We start from the raw sequence: 23,553 nt of genomic DNA, 5'->3' as shown, positions 1-23,553 counted from the left end.
CAGCGAGGTGGTGAGCTTTGTGGATCCTTCACCGCTGGTGTCTGAGGACATACTAATCCTGTCCCTAAGGCTGGCGTGGTATATAATGGCCTCAACGGTCACCATTTATTGAACATCCACGCTAGGCAAGGCTCTTTTATAGTTACTGTCTCATTTATTTTATAAAAGCCCATTTTCCCTAGTAAATGTACTTCCTTTCTCATAGGGTTTTTATGAGGATTAAATGGCATAAAACCATCGTAGCTCTTAGGATAGTAACTGCCACTAAATGAACATCTTCACTGTTAGGATTAGCTTTTTTTTTTCAGGCAAGCTCCACAGACTGGCCTTTTTTTTTTTTTTTAATGGGAGAGGGAGAGGGAGAGGGAGAGGGAGAGGGAGAGGGAGAGGGAGAGGGGTCTGGGGTCCTGGGCTGATGAGCTCAGCAGCTTGACAGGGAGCCCTGTACTTGGTTTAATACTCTGCTGCTGAAATCCCCGAGATATTTACAACAAACACTTCATCTACTCATACTGCTGTCTGCCAAGGGTCACCCCAAGTCCTGGCTGGACAGGAGACTCCCTGGAAGCCTGCTTTCCCGTGGGCTCCGGTCTGCCCCGACACGTACTACTTGCTGCTGAAGCTTTGGTTCCGTCTTCAGTGACTTCAATTTTTGCTTTTTGCAAGATGTGAGAGACATGCAGGTTTTCCGACCCTATTTGTGCAAAATAAAACAAAGTCAGCACTTGCTTGACGCGTGTGCTGTCCACACGGTCTGGAAGTAACATCGCAGTCAAGGTGAATTCCAGGACTGTCCAGCCTCCCCCAACAGCCCTTCAGGTCGAGGGCCACAGGTGACCGTCATGTGCAGGGCAGGTGACAGAATACACGCCCTGTCACACTCGCTTCTGGAACGCAGACCCTGAATGTTTGGTGCCTCTAATCAACTCAACTCCAGCATGTATGGATTTTATTTCAAAAAGGAAAAGAGAACCACTGAAAAGACACCCAGTTTTCCCCAAATGGAAAGACAACAGTGTTTTACTATTACAGGTTTGCAGGCCCAGCAGGATTTCAATCAGCACTTACAGATGGGGAAACTGAGGACCAGTAAAAAAACCCTGTCCCATCACACAGTTAGTTAGGAGCATGTAAGTGCTGACTTTTTGCACCACCAAGCACTCATATCCTGGCCTATTAGTGCAAAAAGGGTGCTGAGGATGAGGTGTTAAGACCTGGGCGATATAAGCAATCTCACTTTCCTTCTCACCATAGCCTGAGCATCCAGCAGAGACCACCAGGTGGCACTCTCCCAAAGGATTCCAAGTGCTGTGAACATTCCCCCGATGGGACACAGGTCTGGATGCAGCGGGGAAAATATTTTGGGTCACCTGGCTTTTGGATTCTCTGCACCAATTCCCTAACATGACTGTGACTGAGACGTACATTTACCTGACCCAGGGCACCTGAGAGATCATGAAGGACACCTCAGGAGGCTTCAGGGCACCTGGGCCTCCCATAAAACCTCCTATTTACTATTTAGACTATAACAGGCAACAATGAAGGGGAAGTATAGGTGTTGAAATAATGTTTCTTAAACTTTACTGGGCTGGGGGATCCTGTTAAAATGAAGCTCTGGGGGCTGGAGAGATGGCTTAGTGGTTAAGCGCTTGCCTGTGAAGCCTAAGGACCCTGGTTCAAGGCTCGATTCCCCAGGACCCACACATGCCAGATGCACAAGGGGACGCAAGCATCTGGAGTTCGTTTGCAGTAGCTGGAGGCCCTGGCGCGCCCATTCTCTCTCTTTCCCTCTCTCTCTCTCTCTCTCTCTGCCTCTTTCTCTCTCTGTCACTCAAATAAACAAACAAACAAAAAAAAATTTTTTTAAATGAAGATCTGGGTCCAGCAGCTTTGGATCACACCCAAAATGCGATTTCCAAGAAGTTCCTGGGTGAAGTTCGTGTGTCTTGGCTGGGGACCAGAGTACCAGTGGTCAGGGAAGGGTGAAAGGGACCTGGAAGCCACGCAGAGCTGCAGCCCTGCCAGGGGAGGAGCTTCTTCCAGCGCAGGCGCTCAGGGGTTCTCAAGCATGCAACTGGGGTTGGCTACAAGCCAAGTCACACCAGCCAAGGTGAAAGATACACACTGGTATGTATGTCACATGTAAGTCATGGCTTTTCTTTGGAAGGAGGAGCATGCTGTGTTCTAAATTGGAAAAGCAGAGACCTGGTCATTTAAATAGCTCTAGAGAAAAATTTGCACCAACTGGCTAATAAAGAGACTTGATGCCAGGGGTGCCTTAGATGCTCTGGGGAAGAAAAGCCCCCATTAGACTCACTTGAATCTGTTATTTCAGATTAATGAACATAGCCAACACACATACTTGGATAACATGCATGTTCACAGCTGTTCTCAGTACATGTTTGAGAACTAAAAAATCTTGATTTTTTTTTTTTTTCCCAAATGTAAGGGGGAATGTTTGCACTGGAAAATAAAGAGTGATTAGTACCTAGTGAAGAGCCAAACTATGTGCTGGGGACGTGGCTCAGTGGAGAAAGATTGTGTTCCTGGCCAGCTCAAGGCCCTGCGTTTGATTCCTAGCACTGGAAAACAAGAAAGGCGAGCCCTTAGGTAACAGAGGCAATGCAGAAAATGCTTCCATAGTTTTGTGGCTCCTGAGGCCTCACTTGAGCCATCCATGTGAACCGTGGGAGTATGACACACGCTGGTTGACACACACGCTGGTTGACATGGTGAAAGTCAATAGCATCGTCTAGTGACACAGTGTATTGAAGTCGGACAGGGGCTGGGAAGAAGCCTTAGTGGTTAAGGCATCTGCCTGCAAAGCCAAAGGACCCCAGTTTGATTCCCCAGGATCCACTTAAGCCATATGCACAAGAGGGTGCACGTGTCTAGAGTTTGTTTGCAGTGGCTGGAGGCCCTGGTGTACCCATTCTTTCTCTCTCTTCTCTCTCTCTCTCTCTCAAAAAGATTTAAAAAAAAAAGTAAAACAAAACCTGAAAGTGGGACAGTTTTAGGACAACACATTCCTGTTTCTAATCTCTTCTCTTTGAGCAAATCAGACACTCTAACCTTCAAGTTTAAGAATGAATTTAAATTGGACATACTTGTTAATTTAAGAATGAGTTTACATTGGACATACTTGTTATTTTTGCAAAATTTGCCTTTGATGGATCAAACATCTCAGTGATGCCAAGAGCTTTCAGTGGCTCCTTCAAGTCTGTTTTTGCCACAGCTGTGAACCTATACAAACAGAGAAAATAGGGAAGGGAATATCAATAGGTAATAAATGATCCAAAATGATGTAATCAGCGCATATTTATAAAAAGATTCTTTGAGGGAGATCTAACACCAACAGTAACTGTAGCTTGGCTTCTGACCCTAAAAGTTAAGTCCCTTGTAAGTAGAGAGAGGGCTCCTTTCCTTGCTCATGACAAGCGCGGGCATTCATGCTCAGGGGACTCACTGCAGCAGGTGCCTTTCCAATGCTTAGATCTATGAAAAAGCCTTCCTCTCACACCAGTGAGAAGGCTCAAAGGTGTAAGTTCCTGATTCTCTGGAATGTCAGCAGTTCCTCCCCACAGCCAACTAAAGAGCCTCCTGGCTGGCTGCTGTGGTTACCTCCATCCTTACTGGGATTGAGGGTGGTCAAGGGAAAGGAGACGCCACTCTAATTGTGTGTGTCTGGGCTCTGCAAGCTCTTCTCTGTTCAAACAGGGGGAAGCATTTGGAACAGGTCACGTGGTATGACATCTGGGTGTGAGTTCAAATCTTCATGGCTAGCCTGGCCTTGGGGCCATGCCCGTGTAGAAGGCAGGTATTAAACACGGTCTATCACAAGAAGCTGTCTCTCTAGGTTTGCTCTCACCCTGTGGAAGAGCAGCAAAGGGAAGGGGAGTAAACGCTCACACAGCGGGACTACAATGGTAACTGGTTTATTTTTCAGCCCCAAAGGCCCACAATGCCACTGTTTGACTCAGGTACATGAATCACTACTGACATGAAGTCTTACTTTTCAAAAAAAGTATTGGGAGACATTCTTATACTTGTACAATGTGTAATTCATCACTTACGTGGGACTGGAGAATCAAAAACTATTAAATTCTCCACTACACTGAGGTATGTGCAGACAAGCTGGACATGAGGAAACTGTAACACTGAAAAGTCCACACAAAGGGGGAAGATTCCACTGTCTTCCCCAGAGAGTTGGAGAAAGTATTCTTTGAACTCTGAGAAATTCAGACTCATACAAAATTTGGGGTTACTTTTCCTTGGTCTCAAGTCCTAACAATCTAAATTCCATCTATATTTCACTTTGGAGGTATGATAGATTGTTTTACATACTAATGAAAAGAATTATGCCTAGGGCTGGAGAGATGGATTAGCATTTGAGGCACTTGCTTGCAAAGCCTAAGGACTCAGGTTTGATTCCCCAGCATCCATGTAAGCCAGATGTATGAGGTGGTGCATGTATCTGGAGTTCATCTGCAGTGGCTAGAGGCCCTGGCGCACCCACTCTATCTGCCTGTCTCTGTCTGTCTCTCCAATAAATACATAATATATTTAAAAAAAAGAATACTGTCGAGAAGGTTTCATAATGCTCATTGACCCACTGTTGAACGTTGGTCTTTAAACAACTTCTAGCATTAACCTCAGTAAATACAATGAGGGTCTAACCACACAGAGTTCCCTTAAACCTCACTGTATTTTCATCCATATGATATGAGGATGGACAGGTGTTTCTCCAATTTTTGATTGGGAGGACTTATGTTAAAAGCTATCACAGGGTCATGAAAAACTAGTGTGGTGGTTCAGAGGTCAGGGTGGCCTCCTCTCCTTGCATCTATAAACAGTATCCTACCATCAAGCAGCACAGGTATTCTAAGAATGCGCTCATAAAATACAGCCTGCGATTCCCACCGTATTCTTGTGCAAAATGAAACAGGCCACGTGCTGGGCCAGCCTCCTCTTCCTGCTACCTGAAGTAGAAGAGCGCCCCATTGAGCACCGAACACATGGTTCTTTTGGGGGAAGGGGCACTTACTTGGGCAGGACCACCTGCATCCTCTTGGGCACCATGGTGGACATCCAGCTGTCGATGGTCTTGGTGCTGATGTGGGGGATGATGGCAGACAGCGGGGTGGAGCTCTCAGTCGGCAGGGCAATAAGCATGCTGATGCTCTCGCCGTGGTAGGGCAGCTCAATGAACTTGTACCACAGGTCGTTGGGAGTGCTCGTAGATCCTAAAGAGAGCAGACGCAGGTTCAGTGTACGGCTGGTGAAGGTGAGCAAGGGCACAAGGGCCTGCTGGTCACCGAGGGAGCTTCCTCAGGGGAGAGGCGGCATTCATCTGGTGAACCTTCCTTTTCCATACACAGCTTCCTCAGAAGGACAAAGAAAGGACAATGATTTCTTTCTTCACTGCTGCAGAACTCTCTTCAGTCTAGACAGAATGCCTCTGGGCATTGCTAAACTCACTTTAATTCTGTTGAGTAGACTCTAAGTAGATCATTAGGTGCTCAGAACACAGTGCTTTGCAGGAAGTTGATCTTTAGGAGGGTAAAATGAATTCAAGCTGCCTTTGGGTTTTTAAATTTTCCTTTGTTTTAGAAAATAAATCTGTATTTAAAATGTGCAACATATTACGGAATAAAGAGATAGTCAAATAATTCTTATAGTGAAGCTAATTAACACATCCATCATCTAGAATACTTACCCTTTTATTAGAGTGCTATTTTTGTGATAAGGGCAGTAAAAATAAATTCCTTTAGCAGAAATCCTAAATATGGTACAATCTTACTAGCCATATACTTCATTTGTTCTAGTGTGGAAGAGCAGATGAATACTCTGCCTGATCCACACCAAGCAGCAGCCTTGTGTGCCAGCACGCCCACAAGGCAGGTATGAGCAGCCTTATTGTACAGGAGGAGGTTACAATCGGAGAAATTATGTGTCCCATGGCTAGGATGTGGAGCACCAAGAGCCCCTTCTTCCCTATACTGACTTCATTCCTCCCTCTGCCCCCACCCAATGAACACTCAGGAATGGTTTAAACCAGCGTTAAAACAGTTGGGGGCTGGAGAGATGGCTTAGTGGCTAAGCGCTTGCCTGTGAAGCCTAAGGACCCTAGCTCAAGGCTTGATTCCCCCAGGTCCCACGTTAGCCAGATGCACAAGGTGGCGTATGCATCTGGACTTCGTTTGCAGTGGCTAGAGGCCCTGGCCTGCCCATTCTCTCTATCTATCTACATCTTTCTCTCTTTGTGTCTGTTGTTCTCAAATAAAAAATAAAACAAACAAACAAACAAACAAAAACAGTTGGGACTGGGAGATGGCTCGGCAGTAAAGGTGCTTGTTTGCAAAGACTGCTGGCCTCGGTTCAATTCCCCAGTCACTTCCATAAAGCCTGATGCAAAAGGTGGCACAATAGGCGGAGAGATAACTTAGGGGTTAAGGTGCTTGACTACAAAGCCTAAGGAGCCAGGTTCGATTCCCCAGTACACACGTAAGCCAGATGCACGAGAGTTTGTCTAGAGTTTGTCTGCAGCGGCTGGAGGCTCTGGTGTGCCCATTCTCTATCTGCTTCTCCCTCTCTCTCAAATGAATGGACAAATGAATGAGTGGCACAGGCATCCGGTGTGCCACGTGCAGTGACAGAAGGCTCTGGCGAGCATGCACACACACGTGTGCGCGCGCACACACACACACACACACACACACACACACACAAGTACAATTAATTATAAAAACAAGCTGGACGTGGTGGCGCACACCTTTAATCCCAGCACTCAGGAGGCAGAGGTAGGAGGATCGCCATGAGTTCAAGGCCACCTTGAGACTACATAGTAAGTTCCAGGTCAGCCTGGACTAGAGTGAGACTCTACCTTGAAAAACCAAAATAATAACAATAACAACAACAATAAAATAAAAAACACAACAGCACAGAGTCTACAGCCCATCCTTTCTGCAAACATGCTTTAAAGACAAAGCCGACCCCGCAGCATTGGGCTGGCATGCTTCCTGCCCGTTCCGGATCTGCACCGCCCTGAGGTCAAGGCGTGTTTAACTGCAGCTTTCCCTACACTATCTTGGGGCCATCTTATCCCATGTAAAAATACCCAATATATTTAGCAACTGCTATGGTTCGGATGTGTCTCCCTAAACTCATTCTGTGGATGCCACGAGGAGACTTTCAAAGGGAATCAGGATAGGACTGAGATCCTGACGGTGGGTCCTATGCATTGGCGCCTGTGGTTTCATGAAAAGGAAGACATGAATTGGTACACATACTGTCTCTCCACATGATGCCTCCTGACATGTCATGATGCACTTGTAAGGCCCTCACCAGGAGCTAAAACTTGCCTCTAGAACCAGGAGCCAAATAAATCTGCTTTGCAAGTCACCTCTCTGGCCTCAGGTGTTTCAGGACGGCTTCAGACAACGGGCGAGGACAGCGGGTGGAGCCCCGACGAAGGCCCCGCTGCTCCGGCCTGAGCGAAGCCTCCGACGGTGCACGTGGGGAAGAGCTAGCTACAAAGAGTAACTGGATGGCAGGAAGACGAGTTGTTTCTAGATTTATGGGGATGTCTAAAATGTTTCACTGAACACCAAGTGTTCAAAGATGAACTCTGGGGGTCTGGTGAAATGAGTTGCCCTCTCTGTGGCCCCCCAGAGCGGGAATGGCAGGTGAGAACTGCGCCGGCCTCACGGACGCTGTGAGAAGATGACTCAAACCACAGGCTGGCTCACCTGCCCCACGGTGGGCCCCTCTCCTCTCTCTAAATGATCCAGAACACAGTTAAGGAAAAACAATCAAAAACAATGACCCAGCAGTTACGAGAGCCCCTGTGCGCTAGCTCCATCTCCGCGGCTCACGCAGGCAGCGGGCGAGGCCGCCGGTGCAGCCACCCCGGCATGGCAGGGAGCAGAAAGAAAGCCGTGGGGGGTTCTAGGTGCTGCAAAGGCACATGCATGTGCATGCACCGCACATGTCACCCCCACAACACACCAAAAAAAAATGCACCACACACATCACCCCTCCCCCAACACACCAAAAAAAAAAAGAAGAGAGAAAAGAGGAAGCGCGATTCTCTTGTGATTTTCACTCGACTTTCCTTGGGGGTGCCCCTGGTCAATCACATTTGAGGTCGGGGGGCTCCGCAGGCCAGGTCTCCACAGAAGGGGTCGGGGAGGGAAGAGCAGAGGATGAGAGAAAGGGAGAAGAGAGCAAGGGACAGCAAGAACAAATTTTGTCACATAAGGTGCACTTTCAGTCATGAAACACGATAAAATAATGGGGCTAAAATATCTGACACTGCAGGACAATGCAGTCTGCCGGGAACTGATATCCCTGGTCCACCCACCGGCTTGGGCCGCAGAGTGATTCGAGAGCCCACCGTGGCTGCCTGATCTCCGGATGCCCACGAACTCACTCCAGCATCGCTTCTGCCTTAGGGCTACCCAAGAATCAAAGTGAGGGTTTTTCATCTCTAATTTAGCCTGTGTGATAAAACAGTCTCAGTAGACATTGAAAACTTACTCTGAGAGTGAGGATAAAGAATCACTTCCTAATGAGCATTTTAATCCTTGAAGAAAACATGAAGTCCCTACTCTGGCAGAGGTAATTTTTAGAAACGGTGAAATCTGGAAAGCAGCTAATACGTTACGGCTGCAAGGCATAAAACAAGGACCTGGAGGGATTCACGGCTACAGAAGCGTGTGCTGATCTGTTAAGGTGGTGTGTGTGTGTGTGGGGGGGACGAGAGTTACGAGCAGTGGGGGAGCAGAGCGGGATGTACTTGGAGGGGCAGGTAGCATGTTCATTCATTGCTTACGCCAACCTTGGCTGGATTCAGCATTACCCACCAGTGAGGCTGACACCCTTTGACCAGTATGTACCATTCCTCACATCACTGGATGCCTGCGCGTTCGCATCCAGCAGCAGGGGAGAAGACCAGCAGGCTGCAGCCGTCCACACCCATGCTGCCACTGGTGGTCTCAGGAGCTAGGAGGCGAGTGACCGCCTCTGCCCTCTTTCCACACGGGCTCTGGTACCGCTCTCACATCCTTTTACACGCGGGCTCTGGTATGGCTCTCACATCCTTAGCTATTTATTTATTTTTTTGGTTTCTCAAGGTAGGGTCTCACTCTAGCTCTGGCTGACCTGGAATTCACTCAGGGTGGCCTCAAACTCACAGCGATCCTCCTACCTCTGCCTCCTGAATGTTGGGATTAAAGGCACGCACCACCACACCCAGTTAGCTCTCTCACCCTTTTACACATGGGCACTGGTACAGGTCTCATCCTCTTACACGATAACAGCACCAATGTTGTATGGAAATTCAGTGATATAACGCACACCCAGTGCTCAGCACAATGGCATATGGCAAAAAAATCCACCTACTATTGTAAGCAGCTTTGTGAAATCTCTCAATTTTTTCCCTTTTTTGGTTTTTCAACATAGGGTTTCACTCCAGCTCAGGTTGACCTGGAATTCACTATGTAGTCACAGGGTGGCCTCAAACTCAGTGATCCTCCTACCTCTGCATCACAAGTGCTGGGATTAAAGGCTGTGTACCACCACGCCCGGCTCACTTTTTTTTTTTTTGAGACAAGGTAGAGTTATGTATCTCAGATGGGCCTCCTGTCTCAGCCAAGTGCAGAATTACAGGCATGTACCATTATACTTCACTTCAAAACTTCTGGAATCTTAAATCCATCCGCACAGTCTAGCCACAGAATCGAAAGTGACAGGGCAGCCCACCCGTGGCCGTGGATCCAGGACCTCCTCAAGCAGGCCGAGTCTCACAGGAAGGAGTGTCTGGAGCTGGGGTCGGGGAATGGGGCCTCTGGCTGTCCCAGAGATCTTCTTTCAAAGAGCCTTGTTACAGCCTCTCGTTTACACAACATCTACAAAACATACCGCGCTCTGTCGTGAGGACCCTCTGTATAAAACGTGAAGCAGGTTCACTCACTCTGAACAGAAACACAGAAGTCTTTTCTCTTACATGAATGATGCCTGACTGAACTTTCAGTGAGAAATAACTGTCAAAACTCAAGTGTTACAAGTCTGTAGGGGAGCTGAGAATGTTCCTAGAGGGCACTTCTAGAGTGATGGTTTTCCTGGCAGGCCACCTACAAGACTAAGTCCTGCAAGAAAAAACAAAACTATGCTGAGACGTTACAACCTCTTCATGCCCTGTAAATTCAGGGAGTGTTTTAAATTTTTAGTATTGAGAGAATGTGATGGATGGCTAACCCTATAATGTCCTTCGACCAAAGTGAATTTGTGGATTTCCTGAGCTCTGAAGGGACTACGCAGGCCCTACTTGAGTAGAAACTGAAAAATATATTTGGAAAAACAACAACAAATAGATTCCCTAAATTAAGTTGTCCTCAATTTGAATGGGAATCTGGGCAGAGCTGATGGGGAAGGGGCTGTGCCTAAGCAGCTGGGTGAGTTCTGGAGCCGTGTGCAGCCCAGGAGCTGTGGTGGAGAAGCCCGTGCGCAGAGCCCAGCCTAGGGACCTAGAGCCTAGGAGACAGCCAACAGGTGCCGTAAACTCCGAGAAGAAAGGAGAGCAGAAATGGAAGCGTGGCTATTCTTTGGGGTCATTTTCAGAATAGTCTCTATTGTCTAAATTTATAAGCATCATAAAACCCCCAAATTATACCAATTTTTGACTTAGTAACATCTAATTACTTTTAGGAGTACTAACGCCGCATCTTTTTATGTATAAGAATACTCATTACTGTGTCTTTTTTATTGTTTGCTTTTTGTTTTGTTTTTCAAGGTACTATCTCACTCTAGCCCAGGCTGACCTGGAATTCCATACCAAGCTTTTTTTTTTTTTTTTTTCCTTTTTGAGATGATATCTCATGCAGCCCAGGCTGGCTGTGAACTTCTGATTCTCCTGCCTACAACTGCTGAGTTCTGGTATAACAGGTGTGTACACCATGCCTGGTGTGTGGCAATGTGTTTATTATAGGAAAAAGCAAGTGGCCACCTGTAAGGTCTTAGGGTAAGTTCGTATCATGATATATCATGGAGCTGGAAAAAAAAAAAGGTCTTGTAAATGCTGAGCAAAAGCTGAGGGCAGACAGACAGGCATTGTCGGGAGGGCTGGAAGGATAAGCTCGCTCTGCGTGGACCTGTGAGGGAAGCGAGTGAGCGTCAGCAAGACTCCTGTCTTCTGTCCTGAGCTCAGCGCAGGCCATTCACCACGGGCAGAAGCACATGCCACCAAGCTGGGTGGTTTAAGCAGCTTTGTTTTTTAGCTTTTTGCTTATTTTTATTTATTTATTTGAGTGACAGACACACAGAGTGGGTGCGCCAGAGCCTCCAGCCACTGCACACGAACTCCAGATGCATGTGCCACCTTGTGCGTCTGGCTAACGTGGGTCCTGGGGAGTCGAGCCTTGAACCTGGATCCTTAGGCTTCACAGGCAAGCGCTTAGCCGCTGAGCCATCTCTCCAGCCTTTTAAGCAGTTTTTAAGGAAGACGCTCTATCAGCGCACGCAGAACACAGAGGAACCACTATGGATAGTAAGCACCCTTGGCTTCAAACCATGGTGGCAGAGAAAACTCCCGACCCAAGCTTCCAGACAGCCCCTGAGGCTATGTGGTGGGAGGCTGCTGCCTGGTGGGAAGAAACTGGGAAGCAAACTTCCCAACCGTTCTCTCCTCCCTTACCTCACCTGCTGCTTCTCCACTAGCCTTGTCCCACTGGAAGCCAGAGGGCAAGAAAGCCCACTGAAGCTGCTGCAGCTGCAGGTGCAATGGAAGGAGGTGGGAAAGAAGGGCGAGAACCAAAAAGACAGGGGATGACAGGACAGCCAACACACACACACACACACACACACACACACACACACACACACACACCCTCTGTCAATGGAATCAAGAATGCACTTGCGGCCAAGATACAGCTCAGTGGCTCAGCGCTTGGCTCACATGTACAAGGAAGGCCCTGGGTGTGATTCTCACCACCACCCAGAATGCATCTGTGCGTTCCTTTCTGTAAAACACATGTGCTTATTCTTGGGCCAATCAGTTCTGAACTAAAAAGATGCCTTGGGGTGTTTCTCTCTGAGAATAGCCTGTATACTCAGGAAAAGCAGTTTTATTCCTGGAAAAAAATGTTTTAGGAATGTTTAACAAGGCCTTGCTTTTTAGTCTTTATTTATTTATTTATTTTTCTTTTTTTTGAGAGAGTGAATTCCAGAAACATGTGCCACTCTGTGCATCTAGTTTTACGTGGGGACTGGGGAATTGAACCCAAGCCAGCAGTTCTCACAAGCAAACACTTTAACCACTGAGCCATCTCCCTAGCATATTTTTATTTTTTAAAAAATTATTTATTTATTTATTTTTGTTTCTGAGGTAAGGTCTTGCTATTTGCAGCCCTGGCTGGCTCCACACTGACAGCAGTCCTCCTGCTTCAGCCACATCAGTGCTGGAATTAGTCATGTACATGCCACCACTTCTGGCGTGTACTTTGTGGTTTAATCTCGAACTATTGATTTGTCATTTCTTCAACAATCAATGAGACCCCATCACTTCTAGTTTTTTTTTTTTTTTTTTGAGGTAGGGTCTCACTCTGGCCCAGGCTGGCCTGGAATTCACTATGTAGTCTCAGGGTGGCCTTGAACTCATGGCGATCCTGCTACCTCTGGCCCCCGAGTGCTGGGATCAAAGGCGCACTTCTTTGTCATAGTGCACAGTGCGCGCATAGATCCACTTAACACAACAGAGTTCTGTCTGGGATGTGTGAGATCCTTCTGAGCAGGGCAAGGCTGTATGTGACTGGAAAGGAGAAATGATTTTCAGTAAACTGCTCAGATATCTGGCTAAGTACGCCCAATCTTTCAAAGAATAAACAGACTGATAACTTTGGTCAATTTGTTCCTAGAACAGGGGTGATGACTGATCATCAGGAAAGTGATTTATCATGTCCCTCATGGGTCATGACAATTTCTTTTTTAGTTTTTCCAAGGTAGAGTTTCACTCTAGTCCAGACTAACCTGGAACTCACTATGTAGTCTCAGGGTGGGCTTGAACTCATGGCAATTCTCCTACCTCTGCCTCCCAATGCTAGGATTAAAGTGGCGTGCCACCACGCCCAGCTTGGTCATGACAATTTCTATGGTCAGACAGCTGGTCTCACATTGGAGGTGATGTATGCTGAATATGCAAAGGGGGTATTTGGAACCCATGGAGACATGAAGCCTCACTCACAGAGGAAAAGGAGCTTTAAAAGGTTCAAGACTGCTTCAGGGAAGCAGCCGGTACACGGCGACCCTGGTGCAGTCCCCTTGCTATGGGAATGTCGGCAGGGCCTGGAGACTCTTCTCCCCGCCCCCAAAATTGATACATGCTCAGTCAAAGCAATTTCAATTTCAAACAAGGAAACTTATTTTAAATCCTACCACTGTGAGTATTTTCACTGAAAATTCTCCAAGACATATCTCTGTAGACATATGTACAGAAAGCATTTATGCAAGCAAGATGAATAGGCATCTGCTGTTTTATAACTTGTGTTCTGAAATCAGGCCTACTGTCTCATTTTCTATGTATGTAAATCTCATCTAATTACCACCTGTGTTCCAATGCACACTCATGCCTCAGTGTCCAAGGGGGTCTATTCGCCTCTCCCACTTTTTTTTTTTTTGAGGTAGGGTCTCACTGTAGCTCAGGCTAACCTGGAATTCCCTATGTAGTCTCAGGGTGGCTTCAAACTCACAGTGATCCTCCTACCTCTGCCTCCCAAGTGCTGGGAGTCAAGGTGTGCGTCACCATGCTCAGCTAGGAGACTACTCTCCAGGAGAAAGTCTGCACATACTGGTGGTAGATTTAGTCTTTGCACGTCACTCGTATAAATCCTCCTGCATACTTTTGCTTTTTCAAATTTTATGTATTTATTTATTTGAGAGTGTGTGTGGGGGGAGAGTATGGACACACTACAACCAACCAACTCCAGATGCACGTGCCACTTTATGCATCTGGTTTTACGTAGACACTTGAGGATCAAACCCAGGCCATTGTGCTTTGCAAGCAAGCCCCTTTAACTGCTGAGTCATTCCTCCACCACCCCCTGTGCATACTTTAAACCACTTGTTACCAAACTTAATATAAAGAAAATGCCATGTGAACGTTTGACATACAGTCTTGGTTAGGGAAGAACAAGAAACAAAAGGTGTGTGTGTGTGTGGTGGGGTGAAGTTCTATTTTTTTTTTTTTTTTCTTTTTAGTATTTCTAGGTAGGGTCTCACTCTAGTTCAGGTCAAACTGGAATTTACTATGTAGTCTCAGAGTAGCCTCGAACTCATGGTGATCCTTCTACCTCTGCCTCCCAAGAGCTGGGATTAAAGGCGTGCAACACCACACCCGGCTTTGATCCAGTTGTTTTTAATATTTTCCACATAGGGTCGGTTGAACCTGAAGATACAGAGCTCGCAGATATGAAGAGATGACTGTATCTCTGAATTTGGCTTCTACTTATTTGCTAGCGTGTGATTTTCTTCCGAGGATAAATTCTTGGAAGTGGGACTGCCGAGACAAAGGACATCAAGAGTGTCATCAGACCATGGGTCCCCACCACCAGCCACGCTCAAGCGACCCATTCCGCCACACTAGGGCCACAGGTGGGTTTTATCAACATTTCTAATGTTTGCTAATGTGGTAAGTGAAAAAGAAATTTAATTATTGCTTTTCAATTTTGTAATGCAAGATTGCAAATGATGAGTTGATGATGCTTTTATATGTTTAATGTCCACTTATATTGATTTTGTGAATTATCCTTTTACCCTTAAGTTTTCAGCCCCAAAGCCTGTACCTGTGATACCTTTGTGCAGAACACAGAGATTTACCATGTGCTTTAAAAAATCTGCCTGTCTGAATCCTCTCCCACCTCACTTCAGTTTGTGCTGTCTGAAGACACGTCTCACTGCAGCCTAGTCCTAGATGGCCTTGAATTCATAGCAGTCCTCCTATTGCAGCCTGCTGAGTGATGGTATTACAGTTGCTAGCAGCTATTTTTTTTTTCAATACAAAGATTTGCCCTCGAATCAAGTCAAAGCTCTCAAGAGCCTCTCTGCCACCATCCCGTTCCGGTACCGGCTCACCCAGCACTTACCGCAGCGGAACACCGAGAGCTGGGCCAGCATCGGCACTTGATAGGACTTCCCATCACCTGCCACGAAGGTGCGTTTCTTCGTGCTCTCAGGTTGAAACTTGGATTTCCACAAACCCTTAAAGTATACCGCATTGACAAGGACCAGCCTGGTGGAGACGCCATCAATAAGATCTGGGGACAGCAGGTTGTCAATCATGCCTGCAAAGTCCAAGAAAAAACAAGGAGAAAAATCTCAGCATTGGTGGCGGTTTGAGGGCAGTGGCAGCTGATGAAAAGCAGATGAAAAATCAAATGGAATTTTTCTTTTTTATTTTCACGGTAGGGTGTCACTCTAGTCCAGGCTGATCTGGAATTTACTATGTAGTTTCAAAGTGGCCTCGGCCTCATGGTGATCCTCCTGCCTCTGAGTCCTGAGTGCTGAGATTAAAGGCATGCGCCACCCCACCTAGCTTCAAATGGATTTTTACTTGAGAGAGAGCGGGAGAACGGTCACACCAGGACCTCTAGCCTCTGCAAATGAACTCTAGACATACAACATCTTGTGCATCTGGCTTATGTGGGTATTGGGGAATTGAACCTGAGTCCTTAGGCTTTACAGGCAAGTGCTTTACCTGCTAAGCCATCCCTCCAGCCCTCAAATGGATTTTTAAAGCATCTTGTATATGTTCTGACTTTTCTCACTCAGGTTTAATTTTTTTTTTCCAGAGGTAAGGTCTAACTCTAGTCCAGGCTGACCCAGAACTCAGTCCGTACTTCTAGGCTAGCCTCAAACTCATGGGGATCCTCCTACCTTTGTCTCCTGAGTTCTAGGATTAAAGGCATGCACCACCATGCCCCAGACTTAATTAAAAAAATATTTTACTTTTATATTTTTGTTTGAGAGAGAGAAAGAAAGAGAGAGAAAGAAGCAGGGGAGGAGAGAATGGGCGCACCAGGGCCTCAAGCCACTGCAAACAAGCTCTACGCTCATGTGCCACCATGTGCATCTGGCTTATGTGAGAATTGGGGAATAGAACCTGGGTCCTTAGGTTTCACAGACAAGCACTTTAGCTGTGAATCCACCCCCTCCAGCCCATTTTTTTTAAAAAATAGAAGTAAACGTTTTAGATTAAAAATTTGAGAATTGGAAGGCTATATGGATAAGTAGTGGCTACCAAACCTTAAAAATTCTGTAAGTCCTATTTCTTAGAAGAACTTCTCTATCCAAATATGAGTGTTGGTATCCCTGTGTAAGGGTCAGGCATCGAGCAACCCTTCAATAGTACAGAGACGAGAAGAAACAGAGCCAGTCTAGAAGAAAGAAAAGCCTTGAAGGCGAGTGCTCTCCTGCCAGGATGTTGGGGGATGGTCCATCTCATCTGCATCATGAGTGAAGACACGTCCCACTTCAGGGTGTGCGCAGAGTCCTTCCGCAGAGATCTATGGCTGAGGTTTAGCCTTCTATTTAGACGCTTTTTGCTTGGCCTTTGAAGATCTGTGTGTATATGTGTGTGTTTAAATAGGAGGTCTCTCATATCCAAGGCTATGAATATTTAGGTCATTTGACATCAAATATATGAGTTATAATACTTGAAATGGTGTGGTGGTTTGACCCAGGTGTTTCCCCATGAACTTAGGTGTTCTGAATGCTAGGTTCCCAGCTGATGGAGATCTGGGAATTAATGCCTCCTGGAGACAGTGTATTGTTGAGGGCAGGATCATAGCCAGTTTCCCCATGCCAGTCTTTTTCACACTCTCCTGTTGCTGTTGTCCATCTGATCTTGGCCAGTAGGTGATGTCCACCCTCTGCTCATGCCATCATTTTCCCTTGCCATCAAGCCAAAATAACCCTTTCCCCCCTACAAACTGCTCTTGGTCAGGTGATTTCTGCCAGCAATGCGAACCTGACTGCAATAGTGAAGTTGGTACCAAGGAGTGAGGTTGCTGCTAGACACTGACTGTGTGGCTTTGGCCTTTTGGAGCTGATTTTCAAGAGGAATGTGGAAGAATTTGAAAATTTGGCCTAAGAAACACCTTGAAGTGCTGTAAGCACAGCTTGATGGACTATTCTGATTAGAGTGGAAACACCTGCATGCCGTAAGAACTATGGACTGTGAGGTTTGGCTTATGAGAGTGAGAAATAGCTTTGCCTGGGCTAGGCTAGAAGCAGTTTGTGTGAGAGGCTTGCTGTTATGCCTGTGACCTGAGAATTTGTGTAGGGGTGCATTGCATAGACTGATGTGAGCAGAGGGATATGACACAGAAAAAAACGAAATCTTTGGGCCAAAACTGCTGCCTGTTCATCTACAATTGTATGAGAGACTACAACCATTGAGATTGGAGCAGCTGACTTACATTTGGACAACAGAAAGAATGCAGTCTTTTGAAGGGGTCTGAATGCTGAAGGATTGTCCTGATCTTCAAAGTCTGCTTTAATCCCCCTAGATTAACAAATTGGCACCCCACCTGGTATTATGGAGTATAAGAGATGCAGGAAAGAGAGGGTCATTGAATTTGCAACACAGTTTTGTGTTCTGGAAATGGCCAAAGGCAATGTGAAGCAGGTTTGCTGAATTCCTGCATGGAAACCCCATGGGGCCAGGAGGATGAACCATAGGTTGCAGTGGAGACCCAGTGAAGATGCTAGGACCATGAAATGGCTTCCAAGGAGAGCTGCCAACCCTGGATGAAGTTTTCCAGGACTGTGAGTACTTGGAGGGGAAGAATTGGAACTCCAGAGACTTGTTGCTGGTTAGAATGATCAGACATAGAGATTTGTTACTGACTAGAGTTTTTGAGTTGGAGCTACAGAGTTTGATGTTTGAAATCTTGTATTGGTTGAATATTTCTTTGCTATGCCCAATGTCATCTTTTGCAGTGTTGAATGTTTATTCTGTGACATTATGGGTTTTGGGGGGATTTATTTTTGGTATTATGGCTCAGTTAAAAGACCTTGGACCAGGGGGATGTTTGAACATCATTGGGACTGATTAAAAACTATGAGGACCTTTTAAAGTTGGATGAATGCATTGTATTTTACATCATGTATATTTATCAGTTTATGGGGGCCAGGGGTGAAATGTGGTGGTTTGATTCAGGTGTCCCCTGTAAACTTAGGTGTTCTGAATGCTAGGTTCCCTGTTGATGGAAATTTGGGAATTAAAATCTCCTGGAGGCAGTGTATTGTTGGAGGAAGGCTTATGGGTATTATAGCCAGTTTCGCATGCCAATGTTTGGCACAGTCTCTTGTTGCTATTGTCCATCTGATGGTGGTGAGGAGGTGATGTCCGCCCTCTGCTCGTGCCATCATGGAGCTTCCCCTCAAGCCAAAATAAACCTTCTTTTTTTTTTTTCCCCACAAGCTACTGTTGGTCGGTTGGTTTCTGTCAGCAATGTGAACCTGACTGCAACAAATGGTGAGGGTAAAATTACAGCTTTCAGAAAGGCCAGAATGTCTAATTCAAGCCAAGATAACTTTGAAAATTTAAATCTTTCAAAATAAGGTGCAAGGAATCCTGGTGGACAGTGAGCGTGTGTCGTGTAACACACAGGGCTTCAATGTGTGGCACCAGTTAGGGCTCATTGTTTCCACAAGAGGGCACTAATGCCACCCAAGTTAGGTCCTGGAAGGAAACTAGGTGTGGGCAACACATAGCCATCATTTGGTTGGTCTTTGCAAACAGGCTGGGCCAAGGAAGGAGGAGCTCCAAACACACTCCTTGGGCAAGCGCTAGGTCCTAGGTTTTGTTGGGACATTACCTAGTTTTATCTCTACTTTCCTTTAAGATAATTCATGCCTTCAACCTTCCTCCTAGGCTCGGTCCTGCCCCTCACTTTCCATAAACTCCAAGGCTTAGTGCCACAACACAGTGGTGAATTCATCTAGGCAGCTTGAATGTGTCTGCTTCCCGCAACACAACGGCAAGCTGCACTACTGCAAGGCCAGCCCACTGCTGTTGTTCACTCAGCACACGGCCAGGCCTCAGGGAGAGTCTCAGGAAATCTCAGCCCTTCTGGAAGAGACAAATAATACCTAAAAGATAACTGAAACCTGAAAGGTCAGATGTCCCAGCACACACTGTAATCCTGGCACTTGGGGGGTAGAGGCAAGAAGATCAGGAGATCCAAGGTGGCATTGGCTACATGAGATCTTGCCTCAAAGAATCCAGAACATTCTAACATATGTATATGTAGTCTCAAATTGCTACTTTTAGGAGGAGTGATATTAAATGGGCATGGTGAAATAGGAAGAGAAACGATAACATAGTTTAGAGGTAAAAAGGAGGAACAGGAAGAATTGCCATCAGTAGTTATAAATATGCCCCAGGCATCCATCCATCTTGAGATACTCACTAGCCATGCACCGGGCACACTTCTCCATGAGTAAACAAAGTAAGCCCTTTACAAAGGTATAAGTTGGAGGTGGGTGTACCCCAGAGGACTTGAGCAAATACTTTAAGGTGAAAGGACTCATGGAAGTGGGGGCAAACTCAAGGGGTATCTGGGTCCCTGAGACGCAGGGAAGTCCTGTAACTTTAGGGAGCCACTATGAAAGTAGCTCGCATTTCCTGAAGTGCAGAGCCCTCCGCTCAGAGCCGTCTCTGTGTTATTCATACTCTCGAAACAGCCTCCACGTTATCATTATCCTCTGTCACATCGCTGTTCTACGGAGGAGCGGCGGAGGCACAGGCAGCTAACTAGTTAAGTGGCAGAACTGAGCTTCAAACTGAGAACTCGAGGCTGAAGCTGCTGTAAGCGGTGCGAACGGAAGGGGACGCGTGTCAGACTGCTGAAGGCACGTGGCTGCGCTTCTGTGGCAGGAGACCCGTGTGACTGGCACAAACGGTATGTGGAGGAGAAACCGAGGCTGCTGAGAGACCTCAGGTCAGACCTGCCCCGGCTTCATGTTGGCTCTTTTCTCAGCAGCAACAGCCATCTCTGAAGTTGAGCTTGGCAATGTTGGGGCACAGAATGTGTGGAATTTGTGGGCGCATGACACACATCGTGTGATGTTCAAAACAATCCTGTATAATGAAGAATGCCCTCCTTCCCCCTCCCCCTTTTCTGAGATAGTATCTCCTTATGTAGTCCAGGCTGGCCTAGAACTAGTGATCTTCTCTCCCCTCCCCTCCTCTTTCTTTCCTTTGGTTTTTCGAGGTAGGGTCTTGCTCTAGCCCAGGCTAACCAGGAATTCATTATGTAGTCTCCGGGTGGCCTCGAACTCATGATGATCTTCCTACCTCCGCCTCCCAAGCGCTGGGATGGCAGATAAGCATCACCTCACGCTCGGCTTAGTCTGGCTTCCTGCATGACCCACACATGCCTTAGCACATGTCTGTCAGTGAGAAGTGTGTCATCTATAAATTATTTTCCTTTGTTTTCTCTTGTATTATGGCTTATCATTAAATTACTTAAAAAATAAAAACTGTATGTGAGCACAGGACATATAATCTATGAATTTTAATTCCACCTAGTAAAGGGTATTAAAAACGTGTGTCTGGAAGGATGGAGTAGGAAGGCAGTGGTAGAGTGCTTGCTGAGTGTGGGCAAGACCCTGGGTTCCATACCCAGCACCACCACCAAGCGACGGAATAAGCAAATGGAAGGAGTGGGGCGTGACCGAGGCTTAGTGCCCTCTGTGCCCGTACAGTCAGGTGTTCTGAAAGCCCTTCCGAGGCACGCTTCTGTGACTCCACACTGCTCTTTGACAGGGAGACAAGGAGGCCAGAGAGCGCAATGGCATCATGTGCTCAACACAGCCAGCATGAGCACCAGGAGCCAGTGCCATGTGCAACTGCTGCCAACTGCTGCCACCAGGCCTGCAGGCCCTGCCAGCCCTGAACCAGTCCCCAAACACCAACTACGTCTCCACCAGCAGTATCGTGGCTTCGGGGGGGGGGGGGGGTGGCTGACTGCAGACAAGAGACTGTGAAGTTACTAGACACACTGGTCTCCTCCCGCGCCCTGTTTGTCCTTCCTCCACGTTTTCACCGGCTCCTCTGCTGATGGGGACCATGCTTTCACACGGGTCGGCTGCGTGGTGGGAAATGAAGACGGGTTGGAGCAGACAGCCTTTCCCTCAGACACTTCCTCTGGAAGCCGGGGTCCAGAAGACCGTGTTCTAAATACGCCTGCAGGCAATCCTGGCTGAGAAGCATGCCCTACAGGGTGGTTTATCCTGCTAAGTGCCTGCCTCCCTTGTGATTATCTTAGTCTTCCTGGTAAGCAGACAGGCTTCTAGGAGCACATTTCCACCTTCAGCATCCCTCTGCTGTTCTTGGCCCACAGCTCCTCCTGAACATCTCCCCCAAGACCTCTAGCTTACAAATGAGCAGGTCTGACACACCTCCATTTGACGAGGAGACATCTAAGCAAGTACTCATTACACAATGTGGAAGGTGCTATAATGGAGGGGTTCAAAAGGTGTAATCACAGGCCTAACGCAGCTTAGTGATGGCTGGGGTGTCGAGAGAGAAAGAAACCAGTCGGAAGGCTAAGATGGGGCGGGGGGGTGGGGAGGGCTCTAGGCCAACAGAACAGTTGGTGCAAAATCAGGCTAGATGAGCAAGAAAACCTTCCAAACAGACAAGAGCCCACGGGCCAGCGCTCTGGAGACGAGATAAACCGGGCCAAGGAGAGAGGCGGAGGGCTGTGCTCTTTTCCGCTGGCCACCCACAGGGAGGATCGTGCACAGGGGTGGTGCACAGGGGCAGCCCGGAAGCAGAAGGCAGGCAGGCAGATTCCAGAAGCCTCACGTCGGGTCCCAGTGAAGGGATCACTGTGTTTGAAGACCACAGCCAGAATCCCAGTCTCACAGCTTCATTCACAAAATACAAACCCTTAGGAGACCGGGTGGCTACTCACCCCTGGTTTCGTTTTTAACCCACAGATTAATGGAGTCGCAGGCAGAGCCTGGGTCCTCAAAGTTCACATTCCGGACTTCACACTGAAACACATCTTTGTTTCGCATCACGAAGGGCACTTCCATTTTGAAGCCATTCTTGACAAACACTGCATTGGCTATGGTCACCTTGTCTTTATTCTTCTTGGACACAATGGCCTTGTTGATCTTCTTGAGTTCTTTACCGACGCCTGAAGGAGAAATCAGAAGGGAAAAAAACAGTATTTTGTGAGAATTTAGATAAGCTTTGCTTTAAAAAAAAAATCTCTTGTTGCTGGTTATGGTGTCTCACACTTGTCATTCCACTATTCAGAAGATGAGTCAGGAGGATTGCTATGAATTTGACACCAGCTTGGGCTACAGAGTAGATTCAAGACCAGCTTGGGTTATGTAGTGAGACTGTCATAAACAAAATATGACCAAAAAATTACAATCTGCATTATAGCAAATAAGAGCTGTAGAAGAAAAATGGGTATGGCTAAGAAAAGACTGTCTTCAGCCTTTCAAGGGGACTATTTCTGTGTGTGTGTGTCTGTCTGTCTCTGTCCATGCATGTGGAGGGCAGAGGACGATTTTGGGTGTCATTCCACAGGAGTTAGTTCACCTATATATATATTTTTTGAGACAGTCTATCTCTCCAGTCTGGAGCTCACAAAGTGGGCTAAACTGTCTTGCCAGCGAATCCCAAAGAACTGCCTGTCTCTGCCTCTCCAGTGTTGAGATTACAAGCACATACCACCATGCTTGTTTACTATTATTTTTTTTGTATGCAGATTCTGGAGATCAAGTGCCAGGCAAGCCCTTTATCAACTGACCTATCTCTCCTACCTTAAGGGGCCGATTTCTCAAGAAAAGGAGGGGAAGTGTCAAAGTAAGCCACAAAACTTCTTAAAAGTCAACTGCTTCTGTCCCCAGACGGGCATGTTAGGCACTGCAGACGCCTTTCCAGGGAGGCTCATCCCGCGCCCATGTGGCTGCGAGGTCAGCCTGAGCAACAGCGTGCTGCTCAGCTTGGCAGCTGTGGGGAAATGGACCACGGGGAACTTCCTCCTTCAACCTCTCTTTAATATTTTTAAAATTTATTTTGATCTTGAGAAAGACAGAGAAAGTGGCAGAGAGAGAGAGAGAGAGGGAGAGGGAGAGGGAGAGAGAGAGAGAGAGAATAGGCATGTCAGGGCCGTCAGCTACTACAAACAAACTCCAGACGCATGCGCCACCTTGTACATCTGGTTTACATGGGTCCTGGGGAATAGAACTTGGATCCTTTGGCTTGACAGACAAATGCTTTAACCACTAAGCCATCTTTCCAGCCCTCAGCCTCTCTTTTGCCTAATAGTCTTAAGCACTATATTTCCTTTCCTACTAAGGATTTAACAATGTGGTTTAGTTTTATTATTTGGAGGGAAAAAAGTGAACAAAAAAATCATTAGGGAGACTATTAAAAACTGCCATGTGCCACCAGCCAGAACAACGTGATTTTTACTTGATACTGAGCTCAAAAGGGAAAGAAATTAATTTTATGGCAACGTAAGCATTCTT

General features: G+C 46.8%; 1 protein-coding gene across 3 annotated transcripts in view; it reads right to left on the bottom strand.

Annotated features, from left to right (window-relative positions):
* Nucleotides 1-23,553, bottom strand: part of Serpine2 (serpin family E member 2) — a 63,591-nt gene that overhangs the window by 1,956 nt on the left and 38,082 nt on the right. For all 3 annotated transcript variants that reach the window (XM_045148174.1, XM_045148175.1, XM_045148177.1), the window contains exons 3-7: nucleotides 21,978-22,205; nucleotides 15,135-15,332; nucleotides 5,045-5,243; nucleotides 3,143-3,243; nucleotides 608-694 (exon numbers count right to left, since the gene is read on the bottom strand). In XM_045148174.1, coding sequence (XP_045004109.1) covers nucleotides 608-694; nucleotides 3,143-3,243; nucleotides 5,045-5,243; nucleotides 15,135-15,332; nucleotides 21,978-22,205 — 813 coding nt within the window. The remainder of the gene's footprint in view (nucleotides 1-607; nucleotides 695-3,142; nucleotides 3,244-5,044; nucleotides 5,244-15,134; nucleotides 15,333-21,977; nucleotides 22,206-23,553) is intronic.

The sequence above is a fragment of the Jaculus jaculus genome, chromosome 4, assembly GCF_020740685.1.
Source record: "Jaculus jaculus isolate mJacJac1 chromosome 4, mJacJac1.mat.Y.cur, whole genome shotgun sequence".
In the NCBI taxonomy this organism is placed as follows: Eukaryota; Metazoa; Chordata; class Mammalia; order Rodentia; family Dipodidae; genus Jaculus; species Jaculus jaculus.
The sequence above is the reverse complement of the archived record's forward strand: the minus strand, read 5'-3'. Positions and strand labels throughout refer to the sequence as shown.